The 26454-nt window shown below is 37.8% G+C and overlaps 1 protein-coding gene across 5 annotated transcripts in view; it reads left to right on the top strand.

Annotated features, from left to right (window-relative positions):
• PPP4R4 (protein phosphatase 4 regulatory subunit 4) overlaps positions 1-26454 on the top strand; it is a 65576-nt gene that overhangs the window by 4547 nt on the left and 34575 nt on the right. For 4 of the 5 annotated variants that reach the window (XR_005953260.1, XM_041412576.1, XM_041412273.1 and 1 more), the window contains exons 1-3: positions 4345-4906; positions 5470-5543; positions 24689-24791. Coding sequence is in view for 4 of the 5 variants with exons in the window: in XM_041412576.1 (XP_041268510.1) it covers positions 4793-4906; positions 5470-5543; positions 24689-24791 (291 nt within the window). In the remaining variant the exon portion in view is untranslated. Of the gene's footprint in view, positions 1-4344; positions 4907-5469; positions 5544-24688; positions 24792-26454 lie in introns of those variants that run through there. The other variant, XM_041412447.1, reaches the window with a different exon arrangement.

Consider the following 26454-nt stretch of genomic DNA (forward strand, 5'->3'; position numbering starts at 1 on the left):
TTCCTCTTATGAATGTAGCAGAGCCAGTTTTTACAGTAGAAAATCATTCATTTAAACTTTGTAAAGTAGTTGGGTATTAGGTCCTACTGCCAGGTAAAAAAAATCATACAAATAGCTGGAAGATTTGAAGAAAAACAACATTTTCTGTTTTCTCTGTTGTTAGTCTATCTTTTTGCATGTGCTTTTAACTACTTTTGGACAGAGGGCAGCAGATTAGACACTGTAGGAGCACATTACTAGTTCTCAGGGAAAGACAGGGTGAGCACAATGACTGTGATATTACAGATTTTATATGTTACATAAAAATAAATTTAAGGATCTTTTCTGTGATCTCGTAAAATAATCTATTTGATTTTTTAGATCTTTTTGGAGGGAATTAAGTTACAGGAAAGAATATGGGAGACCAGGCTACAGATGAAAGCACATGGAACACAATCCAGTGCTTTTCCCTTTAAAATCCATTTATTTATATAGCTGTTACAATGAGATGACCAAAATGGCAAAAGAACAATCAAAATTTTTCTGCAAATGACAGTAGTGAAATGAAGCAACAGTTTCTTAGCAACAAACTGGAAAATACACTAAATAATATCTTTTTCCTACTGAGGTTTGGGTATGCTACATTCCAAGCATTGTTCTGAAGTAGATTCCTATTTTTGAGCATGTTTCTTTTCTATTATTCTCGTTACATGTTTGCCTTGACACAGAGATTTCCTGAAGAACCACTGTTCATGACTACATTTTTACTTGGAGTACAAATTGAATAAAAACAACCTTGTTTTGTAAGGCTAAGGGATTAGATTGAACATCAAAATTGCATTTTTTAAGAGAATGGTGGACTGTAAAAACCAATTCCAGTCAGAGGTCGCTCATTTGGAGTGGTGAGTGACAGCTGCTGCAGCTTTGGCTGTCTCTCAGTGGTGGTGAACAAACAAAATTCTGAATTGAACTTCTGCACAGTTCAGGTGCTGAGTCCTGAGCGGAATTGTAATTACACAGTGCATAAACTACATTGAGTACATTCTAAAGTGGTATTTATTTTTCTTTGGACTATTAAATTAGGGAAAATAGGAAATTAAGAATGATTTTGTTTTTGTGGGTTTTTTTCACAACATAATTAAAAAATATTTTGCTGAATTTTTCCTTCTTCTTTGGTTTGGCGATGTGTGAAAAATTCTGGCTCTTAATCAGGAGCACGCATGTTTTGCCTGAAAGCTTTTCTTGGCATGTCTTTATCCCCCAAACCAGTTCCTCCATATTTCAGCTGATTCAGGCATTGCAGTACATTCTGAGACCTCACAAGTTTTCAATTTCTCTGTGAACAGTTTAATTTAGAGGTAGATTCTTTTGGTACGTGTAACAGGTATGGTGAGAAACACAACTTTTTCAGAGCAGTTTCTAAAAGGCAGACACCTCACTGCTGGGTAGTAAAGGAGAACTGTGCATCTGTCCAACCTGACAAATCACCCCAGAATCCTTAGGTAGAGTCAGAGTACCTGAAGGTACAAATTCCTTCTATGTATGTTGTCTTTCTGAAGGAATGAATAACATCTCTCTCTTCTTCCACTAGGTATGGGTGCCACTTTCCCAGGTGCTCTGCAGTTGTCTTCCTCAAGGAAGGATTATTTCAAATCAGCCTGGTACTATCTATCCAAGGTCACATAGCCCCTGTGTTAAAATGAAGGCTCTAATTCACTCGGGATTTCACTAAAGCAGCATGAAATAGCTCTTGATTCTAATACAATAGCTATGACAAGGTTAGAGTGAAGCTGAGAGTAGAGTTTCATTTGAGAGAAGAGAGGAGTGGAAAAGGGAGGAGCTGAGAGCAGCAGCAGTGGAAGGGAAGTCATACGTGACTTTAATCACAGATGAGAATGAGAGACCACTTGCCTGCAGGTTTACTATCAGAGGGAATTCATTTTTATGTATGTGGTTTTGGAACAAAATATGCAAGCTTCATTTTTTCTGTCAAATGTATGTGTCACAATGAGATATGTTTCTATTTAATTCCTTCTGTGTTCTTTATTCTAGTCCAGTACTATATCCAGTGAAAAAAATATTTTTGTATTCTGCTTTTCACATTTCCAGGATATTTGTAGATATCTTTGACATATCTACAGATTTTAAAGTTAATGGGAATCATGTCTGCTCTGTCTTTCCTGGACTGTTCCAGTACCTTGAGGGCATGATATGAGTGACATGGCATGGAACGAGACCACGATAAAATGGACCAGGATTAGCTGAGGCACAGTGCAAAGGGCCAAAACATGCCAAAACAAACCTCAGAGATGTTGCAAAAGCAGGAGAAAAAAAATCAGGGAGCAAGACAGTACTGAGGACTGAGTTAGAAGAACAGTTTTTTAAAGGCAGTAAGGAAGAGATTTGTTTCTAAATGTTTACACATTTTTAAAAAACTCTCTTCCTTAGTGACTTACAAAGTTTATGTAAAATATAACATGAGAAATCAGTCTAATTGCATATTTAAACTCTGTATTCTTCAGTCTTTAAAACTGTATTCTGGAATTCCTTCTTTCAAAACTGCATTGAGTTCCTAGTTCAAGGCCTTCAAAAGAAAATACCTGTGATCTCAGAAGATCTCTGATTCATGAGAATTACTTGCAAGGTGAAATAAGCATAGACTGGTTATTGGTATTGATCTGTGCAAGTACTTGCAAAAGTATTTTCCTAATTAATTGTGTTTGGGATTTCAGTATGTTTTCCTAATACTTGTCACTGGCAGAAACCTCCATGTCAGGATTCTATATTTGAGGAGGGAACATTGTCTAAAACTCTTTTTTTCATTTCCTCTCACAGAGCTAGTTCCTTACCTACTCCAAGAGGACTTAGGTTCAGTTACAGCTATTTATTGTATTTCTTGTCTAATGATGCTCCCTGGTTAAACAAAGGAGATGTTCAAAAAAGTGTTTCTCATTTTAATTCATCATCCTGCCTTGAAAATTCCAAATGGTTTTATTTTCTATTACATAACACTTTAATTATTTATATGTATATTGGATTAGATTTTCCTGCTAATAGTTCTGTTGTACATTTGAAATTAATGGAGATCCTCTAATTTTTTAATATTTTACTAGTTTATTCGAGCACAGGATTTGGCCTAACTGGTAGACAGAGAAGTAACACATAGGGGACAAGGGTTATTTTTTGCTAGATAAAAGCTGAGGTATAGAATAAAAATTAATAAAATTCTGGGCAATATATTACGTAGTATCATATAATCATTACGGTTTCTGGTATTACTTATAATCTTTCATCAACAAAACTCATTTGGTCACGTGGGCATTTCACAAGTATAAAAAGACATTGCACCCCCTCAAATAAGCCCTTGTGAAATATTTACAGGTTTTTTAATTCCTGGTCTGAGTATGACTGATGTGTTCATATAAACACTGCAAAGGCCACTGTCTAGAGGTCTGGTGAATTACTTGCATCATTAAATGCTGAGTCTAACTCTGTATGATAATTCTTGTCCTGTATGCATTTTGCATCCCCAAAAGAAGCTTTCTTACTAAGTTTTTATAAATTATCCATGCTTATTTGTATATGAATCAGAGGTAATTAGCATACATTTATTTTGAAAAAAGTACTCTCTCTTCAACCCCCAAGGCTATCCACATTTGTGAGCCAATCCAATGCCAATTAGGCATCCAAGGCCTAATTGCATATATCAGGAAAATTATCGGTATGGGGATCTGCGCTGCTGCTGTGTGAGTGGTGCGTAACCTGCGTCTAGAATGCAAAAGGTGAAGAATAAGAGTTTATGAAGGGTGTGATGTCTTCATCAGAATTTCACAGTTTACTGCCAAAGAAGTATTTTTTTTTTTTTTTAATGCATTAATGTAAAAGCGTTCATTGGGGAGGAACCTGTTTTGGACTTTTCATTAAAAACAGCACTTGTTTTCAGTTTCCCCGGTGTAATTTGATTTCACACAGCTGTGAGACGGGCCGCACTGGTGGGGGTCTCAGCGCCCTGGCTTGGAACGCGGTGCCCCGCACGGGAGGTGTCGAGGAGCAGCGGCCGAGGCCCTGCCGCCGTGCGCGGGGGAGCCCCGCGGGGCCGGGCGCTGAGGGGGCCGCGCCTCCGCGCGTTCCGCCGCTGCCACGCCCGGCCCTGCCCTGCCCTGCCCTGCCCTGCCCTGCCCGCGGAGGCCGCGGTAGCGCCGCGTTGCCCCGGAGACCGGCTCGGCAGGGCTGGGGCTGGCCCGGCCGTGGGCTGCGGCGCCCACCCGGGGAGGGAGCCGAGGGGCTGCGCCGTGGGACGGGGGCGGGGAGCGTCACTGCACCGCAGCGACCGTCCCTCCTCCCGGGCGGGCGGAGAGGCGGCACCCGGGCGCCGCGGCGGGGCTGTTTCGCTCCGCTCCGCGCCCTGCCCTGCCCTCCTGCCGCACCGGTGAGGAGCGAGCCCGCAGCCCAGGGCTCCGGCCGACCCTTCTGGCGCCCGGGGGCGCTCCGGTCCCCGCGCCCTCGCTGCGGACAGCGGTGGCCAGCGACGAGGGCAAACTTGGCTCGAAACTCCCGCCCGCCGAGGCACCAGCGGCCGCAGCGGGCTCTCGGGGCTGCGGGCGCCGGCCCCGCCGCCTGCCCGCCCGGGCGGAGCGGAAAGTTTGCCGGCAGGAGGCTGGGCGGGGGAGGCGGCCGGCGGCGCTGCCGCAGTGTGCGCGCCGAGCCGGGGCTGGCGCCGGCCGCGGGAGCGCCCCGGGGCTCCGCTCCGGCCGCCCTCGCTGCGATGTGAGGCTCGCGGACAGCGTCGGCTGCCGAAGGCTTTAGTTGTTACATGCGCCCAATAATCTTCTCCAAAATGGATTTTAGTCATAGCAGTCTTTTTGGATACATAGAAGACCTGCAGGAACTAACTATTATAGAGAGGCCAGTACGCAGGAGCCTGAAGGTATATACCTCGGAAGAGAACCATGCTTTAAAATCCATTTAAAATTTGGTGTGTTTTAATTACGGAAAATAAGTGAATAGAACGTTTTTTTGGCGTTTGTTTGGGTTTATTTGTCTGATTGGTTGTTTGGTTTTTTTTGTTTGTTTGTTTTTTTTGTTTTTTTTTTGTTTTTTTTTTTAATAGCACCAGGATATGAAACATTGTTGTCAGTCATTTTAGAATAAACAATCTCGAATTCTATATAGCAGGGATTTGATGTTTTCAGCATAAGAATGTGAAGATGGGAACAAATAGACTAGCTTGGGTCTTTAGATTAAATTATATGCCACTTGTTTAATAGTGATAGTGTCTGACTTGAAACTGTACTTCTCTGACATTCCATCTTTTCCTGGTGAAAGATTTATTTGATTGAATTTGAAATGTTGGCTTGAGGTTTCATGAATAAATTCAAATTACTCATGAAGCTAACCCTGTATGTGTGGGGAGAAATGGGTTGTTTTAAGATTAAAACAGTGAAGTAGTCAGGCATTGTAAACTCATAATCTCTATTTCACACTTGACAGACACCAGAAGAAATAGAAAGATTGACAGTTGATGAAGACCTCAGTGATATTGAAAGGGCTGTTTATCTACTCAGGTATTTCCTAAAATGTTCCTGTGAAATATTGCTGATCATTGTGTTTACATACAGCTTTTTTAGTGTTTTACTCTTCACTCCTTTAATTTTCTGTCTATTAGTAGTTCTTCTACCTTCAACTATGTTAAGCATATAGGCAAAATGAAAGTAGGTACTGTAATTTACAAAAAAATCACCCTATAATGGGGTGTCTCTATAAGAATGTACATGTATAAGAATTTCTGAGCTTTTAATATGTTCCTCACCAGCACAGAGTTGTACTTAATCATCTTTTCCCCTGCAGTTGATTTTGCAAGATTCCCTGAGTGCTAATGTTATTAATACCAATAATTCAGGGAGTTCATACTCACACCAAGCAAATACTCACTCATGGGCAGTTAAAAGAGGCTGGTAACAGAGCTGTTCTAGCATCCTGTGTGTGTTTGAACTTTCAGATGAGAAAACTTGAGACATTAGTTCTATAGTCCTTAGAAATTACTGTGGTTAATACTGTGTTAATACTTCCCTCTGATCTGGTTTTCATCATCTTACCTCCTTCTTATTGAAAGTATTTATTTGCAGCTATTTGAATTCTTTAAATTTGGTAGTTTAAAGTATGAATCTTTCAACTACTGTATAAGTCATCTTTGAGAGTACAAATGTTCTGGGGAATTTTGAGTTGAATATGCATTTTTAAACAATACCTGATAATTGGAGAACCAGCTGCAGCTCCCTCTCAGTTTGCTTATTCTGCTATTTTAAGTGCTTTTCTAGTCTATGCCTGCGCTCAGTATTTAGAATAGATATTCTTGGTGATACAGTTTTCTCTTTGTAGGGTGCATGGCATTATCTGTAAGTTATAATTTTTGTCCACTGATACTGCTTTTGATACTGACTTCTGTTTATGGTTTGGGTATTTTTTTATGCTGAAATTTACTAAATAGAGGATTTTAAAACTTGCTGTGCTCTTAGTTGCTGTAATCAAAGCAGTCTGTTGACTGTAGGGAAATTTGGAGGAAACAGTTTGCTAGTGGTACATATCACTGAAAGGATGTGTATCCATCCTGGGTTTTACCTCACAACAACCAGCATAGGTAATTTTTTTTTCTTTTCCAATGTGGCAGCAAATTTCTTTGCTCTTTTTCTGGTTAAACATCACATTTCCAGCATATATGTCCTAACTAGATCATTGCCTTTTTAAGTGGCAAAAGGTTCCACTTCATGTCTTTCATCTTATCAATTGCTTTTCAACCTGGCCTTGACCTTCCCCTGACATCTTTATCTGATTTTTTCTACTGGAGCAGCTGTTTGAGACATAACGTTCTTTTTCTTTTAATGAAGCATTCATTTTTCCCTCTGCATTGTTCTCATTGCTGAAAGGTACCTTCAACTCTGCTTGGTAGGCTTTTTGTGAGCTAGTTTTACTGTGCATGTATGTTAATACAGTCATCCAGTGGCAGCTGGTGCTGTTGAGTAGCATCTTGCTGTCCTTGTACTGAGTGGAGTAAAAGCAGAGTTGAAAAGCTGCCTGTAACCTAGTAGTACCTTTTATATAATGTACAAGAGTATGTACTTTTGGCTTGTCAGGAATTTTTCGTCTATTTAGATACAATATGCCTGCCTATTGCTGTTTGATAGTAATGTCAGTCCAGTCTTTCCATGCCTCATTTTCTCACACAGATGCATTATTCACTGTCCTTCAGGTTATTCCTTACATGGGACTAATCTTGATCTTACCCAAAAAGCCACTGCCTTTTCTGAAAATCTGTCTATAGAAATAGCTTTGCTGAGATTGAAACAAACTGTTAATGACACCTCTGTTGTGTCCCATTTGGAAAGGATGGTGTTATCTCCATATACATTAAAAATATACAATAATAGGAAGCAGATCTTAAATATCTACAGGTAACATCAAAGTACTGTTTTTGTCACAATGTCTTTTGTATGGTCATTTACTTATTTCGCCCTAATCTGCAAGTTGAAGATTTTCAATTTACTAAGGTGGGTATCTTCAGTGTTTCTTGTACAGTGCAATGGAACTGATTAGTAATGGGTAAAACCTTTGTATGCTATAGTGAAGCTAATGTTTACTAGTGATTTTCTGGGAAAGTTCAGAAAGAGTCTTCACATTTTAAAGGCTTTCATTCTGAACAAAAAACCTCAACCACTTTCTTCTCTTTTCACATCCTTTCCTTCTAAAACCTGTCCACAACTTCTCCTCCCCACTCTTGAACTTGGATTTTCTTATATGCAGAGTTGTTGTATGTTTGTTAGATACTTGTTTATAGAAGATTTCTGCTCCTGAAGTCTTTACTATAGTAGCCTGAAAATGGCTACATTGAGATCCAAGTTGGAGAGATTTTCTTTTTTTCCCCTACTGACTGATTCTCACTTACTGTATATGGGAGAAGGTATTAATTTTCCAACTCTCAGACTTTCATCAATTATTCTTCTGTTTTCACTTCTTGTGTTCTTTGCTTCTCAATTGCCAGTAGTACCATAGAGTTTCTGGTGTGGACTTTTACTTGATATTGTAAAGTTAATTTAATTAATTGTAAAGTTTGCTTTGCTCATCTGGTATGTATTTGTAACCATCTAATGATTATTTTGTATTTCCACAGTGCCTTGTCTGTGTCTAGCCATGATGTATGGTCACAGATTTTGTAAATTGCTGTTCATTGTGTTCACTTAAGTATAATGTAATTGTAGACCTACAAATGTTTTTAGCATGTGGTGAGTACATTGATAGATTGATCTTGTGTGAGATCTCAGTTCCATAGAGACATGATTTCATTGTAATTGTTTTTTTTGTTGTTGCCTATCATAATTTAGTTTCACATTCTAAAGTGATAATTGTAATTTTGATAATCCTGAAACGTTAATCTCTCTCATTATTATTTCTAGTGAATGTCTTTGCTTTCAGTCTCCCCTTTTGTGCTAATAGTATTTTTCACATAACTATGTAAAGAGGTAGATTGATAAGAAAATCTAGGTAAAGCTGATAATTTCTAGTCGCATTGATTTTCAGATAAAGCAACTCTTTGATTTGCTACATCATGTGGATATAGAAACAGTTCTGCAAGCAAAAGGAGAGGATGTAGTAGCTCTCCTGGTGCCTAGGGTTATTTTAATATGATTTGAGTGGAAGTGAACTTCTGCTTTGAATCACTGATGCCCAGATTACTCCGTTTTAATTAGGTAACATTCTGCAATTAGACAGAGCAAGTTCTAATTTAATAAGAACGTGGTAATAAAGTGGACTGTAATTTATTTTAATCTCATTTAACCTTGATTGTGATAGAGGAACTGGGCTTCCTTAGACCAGACTGTCAGGGATGTTTATGAACTTCTCATTGAAACCAAATGGGTTTAGGGACGTAGGGAGGGAGGGGCATTTGGGTGTCTCAGATCTATGTATTACAGCTTCAGCTTGTGTGTTTGGTGGTTTCTGGAGCCTTAACAGGAATCACTTAAGAGTTGTATTCTGTCTGTACTTTGCATGATGCTGGCCCAACAGAAGAGCAAAGACAGCAAAACAGCTGTGTGTCTCAACCAAGTCAGCGTCAAGATTGATGGCTTATCATAAAACCATCAGCAGATTAAGAGAAGCTGCTGGACCACACTGAAGCAACTGAATAGTTTGCATTCCACCTCAGGGTATCGTGGCCTCTACCAGGCCAGTGGCAATAAGCAGCTCAGGGACAATAATTTTTATTCATGCTATGGATTTTTGCCTGTAATTAGTTTCCATGTTTTCTGATGCTTGATTTGTGTTATTACTTATATTAATTTGTCTTACCGTAGCTCACTCTTTTATGGTATACAGCTCAAAGTAGGTATTCTTTGCCTGATGAGAATCTGGTTCTGGATGTTTACTGGCATGTGCACTGCAGGGTGGTTTGTTTTCTGGGGACTTTTCTTATAGATTTCCCTAGGGCTTTTACATTGTTGTGTGTACTGTGTGATTTTGTATTCAGCTACTTTTTTTTCTCATTTGTGCCTGCTTAGTGTTAAAACTTTCAGACCTTGACATTTGTGTCTTACTCAAAATAACACAGTAATAATGAGTTATCAAGGTGGAAGACTGAATTATTCACCCTTTTGGGAACAAAACCATTGTTTTTGGGGAGATCCTATCTATCAGTGTAGAAAACAGCAGAACCCCTTTCTAAAGCATTTAACACAGTTTTTGAAGACACAATAGATACTCTACCTAGACTGGAAAGAATTCAATGTCTCTAAAGTTATGGTGACTTGAAAAGGCCACAGCAACAAGAAAAAGTTGTACTTTATTGTACAAGGTATCCTTGATTAGCTAGAGCATTCTCAAATTCTGAACATATTTAAATGCATTATATGTTGTTGATTGTGAATGTTAAAACCACTACTTTTTAAAAGTTTGTGGTTTTTTTTTTTTTGTCTGGTTTTTAGTGATGGTGTTAGTTTTGGAAAGTTTAATTTTTCAGTAGGTGCAGGCAAATCACTTTAAAGTAATTTGATTTTAAATGAAAGCTTTCATTTACGTGTAACTTTAGGAGCCGATTTTCTGCATTGTATCATTTTTTTTTCTGTGTGTTACATAATCATGAAAACTGGCTACTCTATTCTACTTATACAATTTATGGTTCTGATGCATACATGGTATACTGAACAATCCAGCTGTAGTGCTCAGCATATTGGAAAATAGTTCTTCCATCTGTCCTGTCAAGCTGTAGATATTAACGTAAAAAGTATTTCTTCATTTTCCCCATCCTTTATTTTTCAAATTGCAACTTATGATAAAAGTTTCATTCTGATTCACCTAGTTGGGCAGATGAACAATTTGTTTGACCTTAAATATGTTATACAAATAAACTAATTGATTCTTTCACCTTAAAGTAAAAGGTGTACCTGTAGACTCCTAAAGTGTTGCTAAGTCACATACTTTTATTTAAATTTAGATTGGTGCAAATACTTCTGTTAGTCATATTTGCTGAGTTGAAACTGCAGCTGAGGAGCCAGCTGTAAATACCTAGAGCAGAGTTCATGTAGTGCATTGAGAAGCATTAAAAAAAAAAGGAGAGAGAAAAATTTCAGTTTTCTTTCTCAGGCTACAGTGCAGGAAGATGGCAGTGCCAGTCCTCTCCCTAGTCTAGTGTTTGAACTATGTTTGCCCTTTTGCCTGCACAGCACACTGAGGACTTTATCTGAGGCAAACCCTGAAAATTATGCTTAATTTTAAAACTGATCAACTGTGTGGTCCAGGACTTTGTATACTTTAAAGAAGACCTGTGCCAGTGCAAAAGAATTGAATAGCAGCATGGAATAGTGCTTGGGAAACGGGTGAAATGCTTGAAACTTTGCCTGGCTTATGGTATTTATGAAGCTATGGTTTCCTGGTGTCTGGTTTTACAGTCAAGTTAAGATGAAAGAAGCTTTCCTGATATCAGAGAGGAGCTCACCTCTCCTTTCATTATGTGACTGCATATTACTGATAAATTACCAGCACTGATGCTGTTGCAGCCATACAATCTCACAGTCAGATTAGGGAATACATTCTAATTCTAACAAAATTTTCAGATGGTTGCTTCCAACGAAGTGTGCAATAAAATGCAACTGCTCATGCTGCTATAAATGGGAGCATAAACAAGAAGTCACAGCTGGTAGATGACTCTCCTATCAATAGCAAACCAGATTTAGTTCTTGTTACTCTAATTTTGAATGTATACTTTGAATCGGTGAAGTTAAGTACTGGTTTAAATGAGCAGAGGATAGAAAGTATCAGTTGTTGTTTGTATAACAAGGCCTTGTAAGAAGTCTTTTTTTCAGCTTTCCTGTAGGGATTCCCTTAGGTACTGTAGGGCTTCTGTAAGAGGCTGCTCTCTTCTCCAGTCTGAACAATCCCAATTCTCTCAGCCTTTCCTCCCAGGAGAGGTGCTCTATCCCTTTAGTTGTCATTGTGACCCTCCTCTGGACAGGGTCTTTGTTTCCCTTCTTCTTCAAGCATGTTGATGTCCTTTCTCTACTAAGGAAACCTCATTCAGCACTCCAGGTTGGGTCTGATGAGAGCAGGGTAGAGGGACAGAATCATGTTGCCTTGCTAGCCACACTGCTTTGGATACAGCCCAGGAGACAATTGGCTCTCTGGGCTATTGCACAGCTCACATCCAGCCTCTCTCCCACAAACACTCCCAAATTTTTCCCAGCAGGGCTGCTCTGATCTGTTCCTCCCCTGGCCTGTATTGATACCAGGGTTTGCCCTGACCCAGGTGTAGCACCTAGCACTTGGTATTGTTAAACCTCATGATGTTCTAGCAAAGCTCAGCTTGGTGTTGGTGGCAGACTTGCTGAAGCAGCACTCAATCCTTTTGTCTGTACCATTAATGACACTGGTACTGAATGACACTGGTTCCAGTATGGATCTCTCAGGGACACCACTCATCACTGATGTCCATAGAGACTCTGAGACAATGACCACTATCCTCTAAATGTAAACATCCAACCAATTCCTTATTTACTGAATGTGTCTTTCTTGCAAATTCCTTTGGTGTTTTGAGGACTACTTTGTTGTAGGCATTGGAAGCCCTTCACATGTCATGATGTGATGCTTCTGTGGCCCTGCACTCTGACTCCTTATGTTGCTAACACAAAGAAGAAGCAGCAGTTAGTACTGATTCAGCCACTCTTTCCCTAAAAGCAGGTTAGTAGCATACACCACTACCTGTCCCAAAACATCCGAGTACTCTGAAACTCTTCAGAAGAGTGACCCTTAGTGCTGATATGCTGATACACTCTGTATTTTTGCATTCAGGGCTGTTTGAAAGCTTTTCTGAATCTCTGCAAAGCAAGGTGGATAGAACTCCACTATATATTGGTTCATATTGCTACACTGTAAGCTTTATGTGAAGTTGTTTTACTGAGGTGAAATTCTGATTATAATTTTAGGACTTCAGGAACTAGGATTGCAGTCTTGGGCCTGTATCTGTGCCTTTGCAGATATGCTGTGACAGAAGAATTTGGAACAAGACAAGAAATAGCTTTGTTGAGATTTAAAATTAATCCTGCTCTCTGGGGTAAACTTGTATAATAGTTCATTTAGCTATTTTTAGAGTTAACTTTAGTAATATTAATGTTTTTTTCCTTGTTCCACCAGCTGGTACTCTAAATGCCAACACTGAGTTACCCTGGATTTTGTCAAGCCTTGGAGCCCAAAGCTTTATGTCACAGGAAACAAAACGAGGATAATTTAATCACTTAGACAGAAATTTTTTAATAGTGAAGACAGAATGGGAATGTAGACAGTCCTTGAGACTAAGCAACTCAAAGAGGTCTACATTATTCTCTGAGAAGTTCTCCAACATTGGTAGGAACATCTTATTTAATCTTTTAGGGGCAGTTTTTTGTATAACAGAAGTTCTGTTTAGTTCTTGAGGACAAACAGAAAAGGAAATTGTAGTGATTTCTATAGCAAGGGTTTCTATTGACATAGTCTGGCAAAACCCATATTACAGCTAAAGAACCAACTGTTTTAATTATACACAGTTGTAGGGCTCTGTACCTGAATAAGAAGGTCACTTCAGATTCAAAAACTGAGGCCAGAACTGGCAAAAGTTCTAGCCAAAGACAGTTATGTCCTCAGAGAAAGATTTTTTTAAAAAACACCAGTAATACAAAAGCACATTGATGGAAATTGTTCATAACTGAGGTTTTCTTGAAATTCACCCTTTGAGAATTAATGTGTCACTGGCATTCTTACATCTTGAGTCTCCTCTCCTTCCCCACAGTGAATCTTCACCTTCCTGGATCAGGTTGTGGATGTGTCTTTGCAGTCTGAATAGTAACTGAATCCTTTGCAGGCTTTGAAAACCAAACTTTGACAAGATGAAATCTTTGCCTTTGAATGCTAATTCCCCATAGCCTATCCACCCTTGTATACAGAAGAAAAATGTCTTTCTAATGTAAGAGTGATATTTAAACTGAATGAAGAAAGGGACCACTTGAAAACTTTTGCTAGATCTCCTGGACACATCTGTCTGAGGCTTTTTTGCCGCTGCCTGGTACTTTTACACTAGCAGAAGGTACCAGATGTTTCACAACCATGTTATTATTTGAATGGACTCTTGATGATGCAGGTATTCTTATTTAAATTATTCCATTTAGCTTCTTTTAAATTCAAATAAATGTTTCTGCATGTTTCTCTTTGCAAAACATTACCCTATTAGGGGTTAATGTTAAGAAATAAAAATATCAGGCTTGGGATATGTCCCTGTATCTTGGTAGCAGTTGTTCCAGCAGCAGTTTTGTTTATTCCATGTTACATGACTGTGGGTGCTGGGAATGTGTACAATTCTCATGTACAGTGTAGCTGAGTCATTCCTTGTCAGTCATATCAATTCAGAGCAGGACCAAGGGTAATTGTTCTGCTTTGCTGAACTCATTAACTGTTGTTGGAAACGTCTTCCCTTCTATCCCTTATATATTACTTTTCCTAATAGACTACACAAAGACAGTTTTTCTTAGTCATTGCATGATTCCAAAATTGCAGTTGCTCTGTTTACAGAAACATGCTACAGTGTGAATTTGGCCTCAGTGTTTCTATGTAATGCCTACTTTCACGTTCTTCTACTTGTTTTTGAATTTACTATAAGAAAGTTAGATGTAGGCTGTGTGTAAGCAGGGATAGATGAACTGGCATGAATGGAATTGCATCATTTTAAGTGTGTGTGAGTCCAAGCTGAGTATAGTAACAGAGGTTTGTTGTAAGACTTCAGATTTTTTTTTTAAACTGACAGTGTTTGTAAGATTCTATGAGTGAAGATGACCCACATTGCTAAGCCAGTATAATGTGTAATGGTGAAGAAAGGCTGCAGTCCCTACATTCTTTCTAATAGGGAAAAAAAGTAATTTATGTATTCTTCTTTTCCTTATCTGTTTTTCAAGACTCATCCAGTTTTAGAGAATACTTCTAACTTTGGAAATAGACTAATAGGGTATTTTTTCCTAGGGAATTTTTCTCATAAGTTTTTAGAGTTAAATCTCCTATTTGATTGTTGGGGGAAAACAAAAAGTATTTTTTTCTTTCCCCAGTCTATCTTAAATCAGAATGATATAATTTTTTTTTAGTTTTTTAAATGGCGAAGCAATGCAACTTTAAATAAAATTACATAAGTTTCCACAGGGTTTTATGTGATAGTCCAAGAGAAGAGGTATAAGCAGAAAATCTTGGAGGACTTGGGGTTTTTTTTGTTTATCGGAGTAGCTTTGTGTCCCAATTTTCAATTATGCATCTAGTAAAAATATAACATTTTTTGAAGTAAAACCAGTAAATTAATTTAGGTAGGCATCAATTTGCTTCTCCCTCTCCCCACCCCTGCAGCATCCCCATGGCTATTGTTGAACAGCAAAGAACAACATTAAGCACTGGAGCTACCAGCTTATGCTACGATTAAATAAAGGCTGTTCAAAGCTGGTTGTTTAATTCCAAAGCATTTCTCTTTACCAGTTGGAATAGACCAGGAAAGCTGGATTCCAGGTGGACCAATGCATTTTATAATACAATTGATATTAACAGAGCTACACCGCAAAACTGATGTTGCACTCAATAAAACCATTGCATTTTGCTTGCAGTAGTTTATGCCTACAAAATGCGATGATTTACTGTCTGTGCTGCATGAGAAGTGCAGCTGACCAGCTTGTGGTCAGATTTTCTAAAGTGTCTGCACTGGCTTTTTTCCCTTCCTCCTTAGTGAAATTGCTTGGTAACTTCTGTTACCAAGAGTATATTGAAAGTCTCAACTAGGAACAGACAGAAAATGCTTTAAACATGCTAATTATATTTGTGTTGTAAATAGGGATTGATTGTAATGTTTCTAGCAGAAAAAAACATATGTAAAGGAGAAATGTGAAAGGCATCTACTTTAATACACTTTTTTGTATGATAATATTGCTTACATTGTTGGGCAGGCTTGGAGATAAAAATCCTGTCTTTAAAGGGAGAAACAGAAAAGATGCCATTTTCACTGCTGAAATTGTAACTGAGCTTTTTGAGGGGGAGGATTTATGTCCATATTAAATAGCAAAACATGAGTCATTCCCTGATTGCTTCTCACACCAAAATTCTTCTGTTAGAAACAGTTAAAATCTTTTATGTAATTTTATTTCAAAGCTCAGGATTAGGACACCTATTTCTCTGCCATTTTGGGAACTAGAAGTTAGTTAGACTAAAGTTAGTTAGATTCAGGGCAAGACTTAATTTTAGTTTTGGGTTTTTTTTCCAACTGCAGCAATTGATAGTCATTAAATCAATGGAGGAAAGAATGATAGCTACTTAAAATTAACCTGCTTCTTTACTACAGGTTTTAACCCAAGAGCATGTCTATTTCTTCTTGTTTTTATTGCCATGTAAAGCAAACTTAGGTGTATTTTAAGGGTTACTTGTAAATTCTTTTGAACCCTGCATGCTTGTTGCATTGCAAGAATATACTTGCACCATGAGTTTGTAATGAATCATTAGATGCATACTGGTATGTAAAAATCAACTCTTATTGTGGATAAATACACTTGTGCTTTGATCACTTAAACTGTCCCACCTATTTGAGAATGATGTGTTAGAGGGTAGATAGATCAATAAAACTAATTTACAGATTTTGTATCTTACTTATTCATTGAAAATTCTGAGGGCATTAAGTAAAAATTTCTTCAGTGTCTCATCTTCCTTATTAAATGAAGAAATCGGTTTTGGTCTTTTTAAATGAACAGTTGGAACATGGCAGCTTTTGGATCTGTTTGGTATAATGTCCCACACCTGTAAAACCCACGAGCTGAAAAAGATTCTAAATAGAGTTTAGTACTTGATAAGTCATTTGAGATGTTCATGACTCACTTTACCTTCTTTTTGGTAAAGGATGTGTGTACTTTTCCCCAAGTGTTATTCCTTCCCCTTTTTTTCTTTCATTTTCTTTGCCCTCATTGCTGTGACTGAGAGTTTGCCTTAAGCTCATTATTTTCAGGGGACTGCACAGTGAATACCAACTGGTTTATATGACAGACTATGTTGGCCCAGTGAAAGTTGTATAGAACTTTGGAGTTCTTTATGCACTAGAATAACATAGATAGCTTAAGTACTGTGGGCTGTGTTTACAGTAAATTCTGCCACTCGATATCCATTTGCATGGGTGCCTCTTCACATAGCTAATAAAAGTATTGTTCATGAAAGTAATATATTGTGTTAATACTACACCAGAGCTTAGACTAAAAATTTGTTCTTCCATACCTTTCAGTGATCAGTTAAAGTTCTTTTTCAGTAACAAACAAACCATAAGGAGGAGGGCAAGGGAATGGCAAGCAAATAGTATTACATCAATGGATGCTTTTTAACGTAATTTTTCTTTTTTTGTTTTACTTTTTCTTCCATAGAATGATATTGATATCAACATAGTAAATACATAAGCCAGAAATTCTGGTACTTAACACTGAATATATGCTGTGAAGGATCTATGCAGCTGAGCATATTTGATATGCATTCAAAGGAAAGAGATATTATTTTCTTCAGAGTTGGTTCTGGACTAATTTTAGTAAATGTGGGTGGAATTACTGGTAAATGTCTTTGTTTATTCTTTCTATTGCAGAACGTCAAATTTTCTGGGATAACTGTACCACTAGAAATAAGTTAATATGACTATGTGAGGAAAAAATAGTGTAGCAAAAGGCTATTTAAGATTATTGTAGTGATTTTGAAGATAGGGAATGTTACTAGGACTACTACAGTTACCTAAACCTAATGGAGTAGTGTCTTGGATTAACCCCAGACAGCTGCCAAGCGCCACGCAGCCACTCACTCACTGGGGGAGAATCAGAAGGGTAAAAGCTGGAAAGCTTGTGGGCTGAGATAAAAACAATTTAATAGGGAAAGCAAAAGCCATGCACACAAGCAGAGCGAAGCAAATTCACTGCTTCCCACAGGCAGACAGGTGTTCAGCCAGCTCCAGGAGAGCATGGCCCTGTTGTGTGTAATGGTGACTTGGAAAGTGAAATACCATCATTCTAAATGTCCCCCCATTCCTCCTTTCCCCTCCCACTTTATACACTGAGCATGATGCCATATGGTCTGGAATATCCCTTCAGGCAGTTTGGGTCACCTGTCCTGGCTGTGTCTCCCCCCAGTCTCCCATGCACCCACAGTCTCCTCCCTAATGTGGAGCAGAAAAAGCCTTGGCTCATGCTCAGCAATAACAAAAACTTCTCTTTATTATCTACCATGTCTTCAGCACAAATCCAAAACAGCCCTATACCAGCCACTAGAGAGAAAGTAACTCTACCCCAGGCCAAACCAACATAGGTAGGTAGGAGGATTCTGATAGTGTGCTGACAATGGTTTTACAAAGAATGCAGATATGGATTAATTGTCTGTGTATGTAATGCTCATTTTTATCCATCTGTTTGAAATTATTTTGTCAGAGAGCTGGAAATGTGAAAGATTTGTGTCACTGCTTCAATTTATTTATTATGTTAATTGTATTATCTGGTTTGATTGTCCACTCCAACATGGAACAAATGTTTGTTTGAGAGACGTGACTCTTAACTCTTCTATTTAATTGAGTAGCCGAATTTTATCCTACTTTCCAAAATATAAAGCAAGTAAAGCACATTTTTTTGTTTGACAGAACATGAATCAGGAACAGCTTGAAATTGAAGCAGTTTTTAGTTATTTGTGTATTTGCCTCAGAAAGCTGCCTTCAATCTATGGTTGCTTTTGATACATGAGAAAGCAGCACTAGAGTCATCTGTTTGAGATTGTGTTGCTGATGCATGGAACTGCATCAGTCTGAAGTGGCTGTCCAATATGCTTGAAAATATGAGTATACTTCAAAATATGAGTCCAAATTACTTGAAAGTATGAGTGTTGAAGCTATGTATACTCCTTGAATAATGAATAGAATGTGAACCAGCAAAGCTTTCCACTTCAAACTTGTCTAAAATCTAGCTCTTATATGGAGTAAGTTCACTGCTCATGTTCATTTCCTAATTATTTTTTGCTTTTGAGTCATCAAGTCTTTTGAGTATAACAGCAGTAATTTGATAGAAATTGAATATGAACTCTTGAAAGTCATTGTGAGCCCACAGTTAGATTTCCTTGGCTGGGAATAAAGCTGCTTCTACAGCTAAAACTTCAGATTGTTTCTAAAATTTTAGATATATTTTTCAGTGCTCACAATTTGACTCCTATATTTTTCAATTTAGAACATAAGCTTGGCTTATATTAATAGATATGATGCCTATCTACTTACAATATATATGTATCTATAGAAAATATATCTAAGATATCAAGTTATGGTTTTCTTGCATATGAGGAAAATGCTGTGATCAAAAGCTTCAAACCCTCTCTTTACCCTTTTCTATTTTTATTTTGTTATGGCTTTTCATTCAGTCACTGTACTAATACCCTGTGCTTTCATTCTGTACTTAGCTTTTTCTGGTGTCTCTATGATTCTTTTATATTTGCATTTGCTTTTGATCCAGTCCCTGTGATTTTGAAAAAGGCTGGTCAATTCATGTACAAAGTATGTTTTGTTCACCATTTGTCTGTGTTCTACTGTTAGTAGGATTTTGTTATGGGGATCATAAGCCTATTCTAAAAAGTTTGACTTTTTTGAAAGATTGGTAAGAGTTTCTACTTGTACCTTAATTCTAAAAGGCCAGGGTTATTCAGGATTTTACCGTGGTCTTCAACTCTTGCATATACAGAAAGGTCTTTTTTATGTAGCCAAGCAGATACAGGCAGAGTTAACAGTTAACAGTTAACAGTTGCTTTCCTAACCTTTAATGTGCTTTTCTTAATAGCATGCAGAGGAACTGCAAATGGATTTAGCATAGCATAATTTGTTTTTAAATGATTGAAGAGCCTCATAGCAAGGGTTGAGGTGAAGTGGCAGCTTCTGTTAGAGCTGTCAATAAATCTTGAAAAAGTAAACAATTTTTTTAGACCTCTGAGTCAGTTTAGAAAGGAGAACTTGAAATGTACAGCTACAGCTTTCTTTTTTTTAGCAATTCTCATCAGCTTCTATGACTGTTAGATTAGAGTTGCTATGAAAAAAGAAGTATGGCAATGATTCAAGATGGAATATGTTATAGTCAGAAAGGTTGAGAAGGCATGATAGAAATACACACAGTAATAAAGTGCAAGCTTTGGGATCTGTTGTTTATAATGCTCCACACAGGTAAGACCCACAAACTGAAGAAGCCTCTAAGTAGATTTTAGTACTTATTAGTACTAAAGTACTAAGTCATTTAAAGTTTTCCTCTCTGTGTGAATGAAGTGTACTGATAGAAAAAATAATACTGGAGAATGAAAAGATATCCTGTTTCTAAATTAGACTATAAGAAAAATTTAGGTCAGCAGAAGTAATTTATCCTTCTAGAATTCAGTTAGCATCTGTGATTTTTTTTTCATTTTCAGTTTAGAAAAATTACAGGCCTTGTACTTTTTCAGAAGACTTCTTATAGCACATAATGCATGCTGTGAACATAACAAATCTTGTTGAATGTGAAAATTATAAGTTCTGGGTCAATGAATGAAGACTGACAGAATGAAAGATAATACAAGCTCATAGTTAATTTTTGCTGTATCACCTAGGAATGGGAAATGGCATTATCTTGATCTTGAAGTAAAAAAAGACTGGCTTTGCTTTTCACATTCAGACTCAAAATAAAAAATGCCAAAACAAATTCTGCCCAGAAATAACAAAAAGCACGATAAACACAGAAACCATACAAATTGCAGTATGTGTTATAAGACCTCTAAGGAAGAAGAAACATTGATCTTCTAGGATATTGTAATGCTGATATTTGAGAGGAAAATGTGTTCCTTTGAGGCACTTATATTCTTGAAACTTTTCTTAAAATTCAAGGGAGAAAAGCTCAATGTTTACTCAAAATAATTAATGTATAAACTCATAGATCTGATGATATTAGGAAGAAATTATTGTGTCATTATAATGTATTTTATTTGGTTCAGAAACAGAAAGGGGTATCTGTATGAGTTAGAAATTCTCCTTTCTCTCTTTGATAGATATTCAGCAGGGAAGCAAAATAAGAGACTTCAGTTGACCAAACCTATCCTGGTAAACAAGGTTGCTATGAATACAGAACTACTATGCAGCTAAATCTTGGGTTTCAGTTCTTACTTTAATTACAGTAGAAGCTTTATATGTAGTGGTGTCAGTTCAGATATGTACTAAAATCAGATTAATTTCTTCTTATTTAATATAAAGACCATGTAGGTTTTTCACAATAAACTGAAGATGATTCTCAAAGGAAGTCTTATGAGCCACACACTTTTATGTTATTGACAGAAATATTTATCCAGGTTTCTAGTTTGCTTGGCAACTGTAGATTGTACAGTAAAACAGAAATCCTGGAGGGAGGATTGAAGTTGAATAATTCTGAAAAGGCTAAATCCTGTCAGATACTGAGCTTTTATACAAATAGGAAATTAAGTCTAGGATTTATGAATCCTAGTCACAGAATAGTTTAGGTAGTTGGGGACCCCTGGAAGTCATTTGGTCCAATGCCCTGGTTAAAGCAGAGCCAACGTCCAAGTCTGATGCCATTTGATGTTAGATCACATTGCTCAAGACATTGTCCAGATGAGTTACGAATGTGTCCAAAGATTCCCACAACCATGGACATCCTTTTTCAATTTTGAGTGTTTGTGAATTTCATTTTTCCAGTACCCAGTTAGTTACTGAATACTTTAATTTTTTTAAATTGTGGTGTTCTAATCCCTCACTCATAGAAGTTGCTAAATTTTTACTTCTGTCAAATTTTACTTCTAAATTTTACTTCTGAACAAATTCAGATTTGGACCAACATAGAACATTATAGAATCTTGCACTGAAAATAATGTCACTTAAGGGGTGTTAACACTTTTAATTCCCTGCAGCCACTCATCAGAACTTCTGTTTACACAGAGCACAGACTTGAGTGATTGATTCAACAATGGCTATTTAACAAATAATTTTTGCCAAACTGGTTAGCCGCAGTGTGAAAGAAAAGCCTCTACACAAACAGAGCTTCAGTAAAAGCTTGGGTAAACATTGTACCTTAGTCTTCTCTACAGTACTGTATTTTGCTCCTGCCATTGTGTTTTGTAGGCTAGTGTGAATGAAGGAGAGAGAAATGTAAATCTGTCTTTTCTTTTTCAAAATCCTTTGTGGTAATATTGTTTTGCTGTACATTGAGTGACTAATCTTCATTCTTCATGCTGCAGAAGGAGTTGTAGTACTTCCATCTATTTCCAGATAGAAATGTTTCTAATTCAGTACCCAATGACTTTTAAAATTTTCTTTGTTCTTACTTTGTAGAATCTGTTTTTAAAAATGCTTTAAAAATTAATATAAGTAATCTTATTGTCTTCCTTGAGCTTCATGAAAGTTTGCAAAATTGGCAGCACACACCCTGAATCATAGTATAGTTGTGGGAAGGGATCTCTGGAGATTATCTTCCTACTCAAAGTAGTGTCAATTAGTGGCAATATATTCAGTGTTGTCCTAAACGCAGGATTTTGAATTGTGTGGACAACTCTTTCCAATATTTGAATACTCTGACATAGACGAATTTGTGTGTTTTTTAAGGTTTAAATGGAATTTCCTGTGTATTGAATTTGTTCCCATTGTTTTGCATCCTATCACTGGGCACCACTGGGAGGAATCTGCCTCTGTCTTCTCTGCTGTCTCACATCAGAGTTTATAAATGTCAAATAAGGCCCCCAAGCTTCCTCTTCTCAAGATTAAAAATCCCTTTTGTCTAAGCTTCTGCACAAATACTGCGATGAACTTGCTGCCGCCTGTCTGTGAGATTCTTGTGTTGAATAGAGAATAATCCTGTTCCTTGAGTTGCTGGTCATGCTCTTGATTGCAGCCCAGGATGCCGTCAGGATGTCCCTCTGGGTCAGTTTTGTGTCCACTGTGACCTTCAGTCCTTTCCTGCCAGGCTATTTCCCACTTGGTTGGTCCCCAGCCATACTGGTGCATGGGGCTGTTCTGCCACAGCTACAGAACTTGCATTTCTTGCTGCTGGACTCCATAAGATCCCTGTTGGTTTGTTTCTCCTGCTTGCTGAGTCACCAGAGTCTTCTGGTCTGTCAACACCTCCTCCTGGTTTCGTGTCATCTGCATACTCTATCCCATCACCCAGGTCATTAATGAAAACTTTATTGCCCCCAGTAAGGTAAACCATGAGGTAAACCACCTGTGGCTGGCTTCCTTGCCACTAATCACAGCCCTTTAGGCTCAATAGTTCACTCAGTTTTCATTCCACATCACTTTCCATTTGTCCAGCTTGTCCTTCATCAGTTTATCTATGTTGATATGATGGGAGGCAATGTCAACAGCCGTGCTAAAATAAGTTAAACGACTTTCACTGTCTCAGCCAGTCACACGTTGTTAAGTTGGCTGGTCAAGATTGATTTCCCCTTCACAAATCCAGGCTGGCTGCTCACAGGCACGTTTCTGTCCTTCATATGTTTGCAAATGGTTTCTAGGAGGATTTGCTTCAGTCTCAAGGCATCACAATTATTATGTGGACTTCATTTTATGATGGTAAAAGAAACAAGTAAAAACAAATACAGGGGCTAGAAGGAGAAGGCTTAGTGCTGTGCTTGTGCTTGAGAAGTGTATGAAAAGTGCTTTATAAGGGGTCTTACAGTTAGTCCAGGTCTGGTACCACTGGCCAGCGGCAAGCAGCTGCTGTCACGGAGGAAGGAAGTATTAGGACAGGAATGTTGGGGCCTGAGAGCTTCTCTCCCTGCAGGAGGATTCCCAGCATTGCTAAGTCACTGGGATCTCCTGTAGGATGAACTCAGAAGATGAGTCCTGAAGTTTTATATTTAAATGGTATGTGGATTTTGCTAGCACAAAAGAGGCTGAGCTAAATTGCTTCTAAGTATAGGGCTCTGTTGCGTTCTTCTATAGTTAGCACTGTTAATAAAGGAATGGTGCCTTCAAAACACTGAGCTTATTGTGACTCTGAAGAAAAGATTTAGCATTTATTTTTGTTTATTAGTACCAAAATGTGTACCTCTGAGCATTTTGCAATAATTCACTATAATTCTGGAGTCTTCAATATTTAAAGAAAATCTATGGTGCAGCTCATTTGGTAGAAATAGAAATCTTCTGCAGTTGGAAAATTACAGACTGTGTAGGTGTTGAAATGCCTCCTGCTTCACTTTCTTAATTGGCAGTAGGCCAGATACTAAGAATTTCTGGTTTAAAGGGAAATGCTTCCCTTTTCTTTACATTTTGATGGATAAAGGTAGCATTTTGTTTGCATTTTTTTAGAAGTTAGGGTTTCTTCCATCTTGCTACAAAATTAATAAAATTTCAATTGAATAACTTCTCCAAGCTACCTTGGCTTTTTGCATTACTACTGAACACAAAGATATGCATGCCTTGCCAAAGGAAAAGGATGTGTTGATGTTTAGTTTTAATTTTGGCATCCAGACCCTCTTGCTTTCTGATTCTATTCTAGGAGTTGATCTACTTGAGTAATTTTTCTTTTCACCTCATACTTTTTTTCATTGCTGCCTACCATTTCCTTCCCATCCTGCTTTTGCTTTTATTTCCTTTTTCAATTGTGGGATACCATTGAATGAGACAGAATGAGGAGAAGATCTCTAATTTAACCAAGTTTTTTACATCCTTTTTTAATCATGTTTGTGTACATATGACTATACGTCTGACTGCTGTCCCTACAAAAAGAAAATAATGGCATTTAAAAATTTAAATGTTAAATATTTTTAAAATACTGTACACTGTGTGTTGTTTTCATGTATATCTTGTATTTGCTGCCTTCTTATGGTTTATATTGCCATAAGGCAAAAGATTCCGTGAAACCACTGCCTTGATCATCTGGTTTGAAAAGATCTTTCAAAAGTTTAATATTTTTATGCAAAGCTACACTAAAAATTAAAACATTCCATGTAGGAAATTACATATAATAGCTTGATACGTTGATATTTTAAAATGTGATCTTCTACCACATATTATGTAAAATAAAGCCTCTCTTTGCTTGCATGAAAAACCTGAGTAGTGTAGGTTTATTCTTCTTGGTTTTGTTTTCTTTTCTAATGAAAGCCATGAGCTTGTAATCATCATAGTGAGTAATGTATTGTATGTTTATGTTTTTGTAAGTTCTGGTCAGGATATCCAAGGAACAAGTGTGGTGGCAAATCTTCCAGTCCTTATGCGACAGAATCCTGCAGAAACACTTCGTCGGGTTTTACCAAAAATCAGAGTAAGTTTTGTGTGTTGAGGTTTGAATGTATCTTTTTTCTGCCAGTTTAATTATTTTAACAAAGGAAAAAAAAAACCCCCACTTTTATTGCAAACGTAGTCTCTAGGAGATGTATGTCCAGTAGGTCTTCTGCATTAATTCACTGAACTTACGGAGTGTTACAGGTATTACAGTTTTTTAAAAATTATTAAGGGGGGAAAAAAACCCCAGAATTAATACTTTTTAAATATTCTAAAATATTTACCAGTGTTTTGACAGCTTTTTTGAGAATTCTTTTTGAGGACTATCCAGTCATAATAGTTGATTCTGATGTTCTCAATCTCCTCTCGTCCAAACATTAAGATCTTTATGGTGCTGTCCAGAAGAGTATAGTTTGCTTTTAGCTATCTGTGCAATTTCACATTCTGCCCTCCACATTTTTAGTAAGTTGCTGCTAGTTGTGATAAATGCATGCTGACCAGGTAATGTTGTACAGTAATTTTATCTAGAGATATGTTTTTATAAAGGATATTTGGGTTGTTTAACCTGGAGAAGGGAAGGCTCTGGGTACTTCTTATTTTGACTTTTCAGTTCTTAAAAAGGGGCTTATAAAAAGGTGAGGACAAACTTTTTGACAGTGCCTTTTGAGATATGAGAAGGGGCAGTGGGGTTGAATTGAAGAAGGATAGATTCAGACCAGATATAAAAAAGAAATTCTCTGACATGGGGATGCTAAAACAATGGAACAGATTGCCCAGAGAAGTTATGCATGCCCCATCTCTGGAAATGTTCAGGGTCAGACTGGATGGGACTGTGAGCAACCTGGTCTAGTGGAAGGTGTCCCTGCTTATTGCTGTGGGGTGGAATACCTAAATTTTAAAGGTCCCTTCCAACCCAAACTATTCTATAATTATGTGATTGTGAAGAAGATACCTGTCTCTGTATTTCCACTCTGTCCCAGATATGTACTCTTGCTCAGAAGAAATGTAGAAGTTATTTAAGGTGTGGTTTTAGGAGCAGCCTTGGCCAAATAAGAACAAACTAAATCACAAATGCAAATGCAAAACTTAATAATGCTAATGACCCCTAGGACCCCTGCAGAAGAAGAGAGTTGGAGGGGGCCTTATCAATGTATACAAATGCCTGACAAAGCAAAGACAGAGCCAGGTTCTTTGCAATGGTACCCAGTGACAGAACTGCAGCAGTTGTTGCAATGCGCACAAACAGAAACACAGGAGCTTTCTTCTGAATGTCAGGAATCACTTTTTCACTGTGAGGGTGACTGAGCAGTGGCCCAAGTTGCTTAGAGGAGTTATTGTCTTCCTCCTTGGAGGTATTCAAAGGCAGTTTGGGCATGTCTCAGCTGTAACTTGCCCTGCTTGAGCAGGGGGGTTGGACAAAATGCCCTCCAGAAGACCCTTCCAGCCTTCAAGCATTCTGTGAATATCACACATCACCTCTCAACTTCATGTTATGTCCCGAAACTTCTGTGATCTCAGGAGACTTTGGTTTCTTAAAAGGAGCTGTTTCAACTTTTATCTGATCATTTAGATTCAGTAAATGGTCAAGAAATAGCTCTTCTCAGGACTAAGGACTGGTATAGACTGACAGTCTGGTTTAGAAAACATTAAAGTGCTTCTGCTTGCATTTTGTGCTATAAGGTCAATAGGCATTTTGCTCAAAT

Source organism: Onychostruthus taczanowskii, unplaced genomic scaffold (assembly GCF_017590055.1).
Source record: "Onychostruthus taczanowskii isolate IOZ18803 unplaced genomic scaffold, ASM1759005v1 scaffold1, whole genome shotgun sequence".
Classification (NCBI taxonomy): domain Eukaryota; kingdom Metazoa; phylum Chordata; class Aves; order Passeriformes; family Passeridae; genus Onychostruthus; species Onychostruthus taczanowskii.